At 50.1% G+C, this 3816-nt stretch overlaps 1 protein-coding gene across 2 annotated transcripts in view; it reads right to left on the bottom strand.

The window, feature by feature from the left end:
* The window catches only part of HJURP (Holliday junction recognition protein), a 19490-nt gene that overhangs the window by 5310 nt on the left and 10364 nt on the right, over positions 1 to 3816 (bottom strand). For both annotated transcript variants that reach the window (XM_011372354.2, XM_023537937.1), the window contains 2 exons: positions 2566 to 2658; positions 1782 to 1864 (listed from right to left, as the gene is read on the bottom strand). In XM_011372354.2, coding sequence (XP_011370656.2) covers positions 1782 to 1864; positions 2566 to 2658 — 176 coding nt within the window. The remainder of the gene's footprint in view (positions 1 to 1781; positions 1865 to 2565; positions 2659 to 3816) is intronic.

The raw sequence follows: 3816 nt of genomic DNA, 5'->3' as shown, positions 1-3816 counted from the left end.
CCCCCCCCAAAAAATAAGAGGATAGTTTAAGGGGCCTCTGGGACAACATCGAGCGTACCAACATTCACATCACAGGGGGTACCAGAAGGGGAAAAGAGAGAAAGAAGTTGAAAATCTATTTGAAGAAATAATGATGAAAACTTCCTTAACCTGGTGAAGGAAATAGACATACAACCTCAGGAAGCTCGGCGAGTCCCAAAGAAGATGAACCCAAAGAGGCCCACACCAAGACGCATCATAATTAAAATGTCAAAGGTGAAAGACGGAGAGTCTTAAAAGCAGCAGGAGAAAAGCAGTTAGTTATCTACAAGGGAGCTTCCGTAAGGCTGGCAGCTGATTTCTTAAAAGAAACTTCGCGGGACAGAATGGCTTGGCACAAAATATTTAAAGCGATAAAAACCCAGGATCTATAACCAACATTACTTTATCCAGGAAAGATATTATTCAGAGTCGGAAGACAGATAAAGAGCTTCCCAGACAAGAAAAAGCTACACTAGCTTCATCGCCACGAAGCCAGTGTTACAGGAAATGCTGGAGGGACTGCTTTAAGAAGAAAAAATAGGTATCGAAAATATGAATAAAGGATGGCAATAACTACGTATCTATCGACAAGTTCTTCAAATGAAAAAGAATTAAGTGCTCCAATCGAAAGACAGGGTGGCCGAATGGATAAGAAAAGAAGACCCTTACATTCGATGCCTACAAGAGACTCACTTCAGACCGAAAGACACACTGGCCAAAAGTAAAGGGACGGAAAAAGGTAGTGCATGATGGACCGAGACGGCTTTGTGCTGCGTGGGGTGAGTCAGACAGAGAAAGACAAAGGCCCTGTGATTTCACGTACACGTGGAACCTAAAGAACAAAATCAACAAACGAAACACAGAAACGAACAAGGAGAACATTTTGAGGGTCACCAGATGGGAGAGGGGTTGGGGGGCGCCGTCGGTGAAAAGGGAGAAAGGGATTGAGAAGTACAAATGGGTAGTTACAGAACAGTCATGGAGATACAAAGTCCAGCAAAAGGAATCTAGTCGATACTATTGTAATAAATGTGTGGGGGCAGAGAGGCACTCGACTGATGGAGGTGATCACTCTGAGTTATATAGATCTCTAATCTCTATGCTGTACAACCGACACGAATATAATATTGGATCCCAACTATATAGTCAACTGTCATTGGAAAATAGACAGCAGCTAGGCCGGGGAGCCCCCTGGACTGAAGACAACTAATGCAGTGGGTGGGACCCAAGTGGATCCTGAACCGGTTCAGCAAATAGAAAAGGCTCTATAACGGGCATCACTGGTACAAGTGGGTGAAACTGTATGGGTCGATGTTACATTTCTGGCAAGTGCCAAGTTTACTGGTGTTATGTAGAATCACCCTGTTCTTCGGAGGTACTTGTGAAGAATTTAGGGATGATGTATATGATACCGTGTGTGTGTGTGTGTATGTGAGAGTTGATTAAACAAATGTGACCAGATGTTGATTGCTGAATGTAGGTGAAGGATGTTTATTGTATGGAGATTCAAAAATCTTCCAAATAGTAAGTTGGGATAAAGAGCTAATTAGAAATTAGCAGGCTAAGGTCCCAGAGGAAAAAAAGCAGCTCGTTTTTCAACTCTGAGTAATTTACCTACGATGTGCAGGTGTGTCTAACAGTTTACGGCGCCGTAAGGTGCGGGTATGTAGGGGTATGCCCAGCATGAGGGGCTGTACCGAGGGGCAGTGTGGCTCTACCAACGGTGACGGTAAACGGTTCACGCAGTTTCCATGTCACACTCACCAAGGGCAGGCCTGGGAGGCGAGGCCGACGAAGGGACCGGGGTCCCGCATGTGTCATTTCCATCTCTGTAATTGTCATACTGAAATCAAAGCAAATGACTTTAATGAAGGGGTTGTTAGACGTTGGTTCTGGGCGCACTAACTAGGATGTCACACCCGCAGGAAGGTGTGAGACTTCATCTGAGCTTGACAAGGGTGGCCGTGACGACTGTGGCTTGTTGGGCTTCCAGCAGTGGTAGGAAGAGGTGTCTTAGTAAAATCAGGGAGTGCTGTCCACATGGCCACCGCCTATCAGCACACGGCCTGACGCTTTAGGGTCCAGGCACTTCCGGCCCTTAGAGACAGGCCTTTCTCTGAGACGGCGGGGCAGGCGAGACAGGGACCTACACCCGATGCCAGCGCCGTCGCTCAGGGAAGGTGGCAGGTGGAGCCATCCCTTCTCTAATCACATAGCTTAAAACCTCTCCACCCGCGGGGAGGGCCCTCCTGGATTTCTGCGAGCCCCCCCAGAGCCCAAGGGGCAGTGGAGGATGCACCTGCCCATTCCGTGAGCCCGCAGCCCTGGTGGACCTAAGCGTTTACTTGGGAAGAGGAGACTGCGAGCTTGTGGATGCACTGGTTTAGAAACGACGGCTCAGAATGCCCTTTACAGGCTCCGTGGAGAGTGAATGGAACCACGGTCACGCTGTCCCTTGGCGACATGAAACCACGGTCACACTGTCTTTCGGTGTGTCTAGTTTATGGTTTAATTACGTAAGACGAACTCGGGGAAACAGATTACCTCTGAACACTCTTTATCTTGTAGCAGTGAGTCCACCTGGGTCAAATATTTCCTTCTTAAGTCATCTTTCAAAGGACTCCAAGGCACTGCAGGCTGATACAGAAGACAAGTCAGCACTCCTGAGAGCTCTGGGGGATGGGTGAGCTCTTGGATTCTGGAATGAACTGGCAAGCTCATTAAGGTGCAAATGTTTAAATGCTGTTCCTCAGGCCCTTCCTGCTGGTACCAGTACCGGGTGGTCCAGCCCCTCTGAAAACCCAGGAATCTGACTCTAGGGAATTTACCAGCGGTAACGACCCCCCAAAAGGAAAATGACAAAAAAATACAAGTCTGCAGAGGTTTATGACAGCATTATTAGTACAACAAAAAAACATGTAAAACAATCTGAACATTCTTTGGTGAGTCCAGGACTCACCCACCAGAACCGACCCCAATCGCTATGCTTTATAAGGTCAGTGTTCCAACTCAGGGGGGCAGGAGTGGGCACCTCTATCCCTCACCTGCCACGTACCGGAGACAGGGGGCCTTAGTCTACTCCCTCTGCATCTGAGTGGGGAGAAGCAGGGACCAGGGACACAGATGGGGGGTCACAGACACGCACTGTTCCATGTGCTCCTAACTATGGGACCGCCTACTTCCCCTTGGCCGCCACCGCCTCTGTGCAATACTTCAGAAAGCACCCCTTCCCTCCCCACGTCACGACCTTGCTCTGATGAGACGTTCGAAGTCACGCGTGGGTGTAGGAGCAAACCTCTGCACAAAAAGCGGTTGCAGAGAAAAACCGCATTCCTGCCATCTAGCACCTGCTGCAGGGGCCAGGTAGGACACTCAGTGGGCCGCGGCCTGCGTGTATCGCCCACCCCAATGCAGAGGGAAGGGGAGGAGCAGATCCTGTAAGGAGACAGGTGGTTTCCGGGACCACCGCGGACAGGCGCAGAACAACGGCCTGCCCGAGTATGTGACCTCGGGACCCAACGGGCTTTAAGGGCTCAGCCGGAAATGCTCCACAGGACACCTTCCTCGTGACATGGCCTCTGCAGGGAAAGACCGACTTAGAACCCAACTTTCCACACTGTGTCCTCGATGACGGCGAATGGCACACGGTGGACCATCCGCCTTTTCTCTCTGCACAGGGAGCATCATCCAACCTGTGTCAGTCCAGTAAAGCGGGCTGGGCTGGTGAGCAACTGGCTGCCTTTGGGGATCCTCAGGTGCGGGGGGGTACCAGAGATGTGAGGGGTGGGATTGGCA

This window comes from Pteropus vampyrus, unplaced genomic scaffold (genome assembly GCF_000151845.1).
Source record: "Pteropus vampyrus isolate Shadow unplaced genomic scaffold, Pvam_2.0 Scaffold204, whole genome shotgun sequence".
Taxonomy (NCBI): domain Eukaryota; kingdom Metazoa; phylum Chordata; class Mammalia; order Chiroptera; family Pteropodidae; genus Pteropus; species Pteropus vampyrus.
This window is presented reverse-complemented; position numbering and strand designations above follow the sequence as displayed.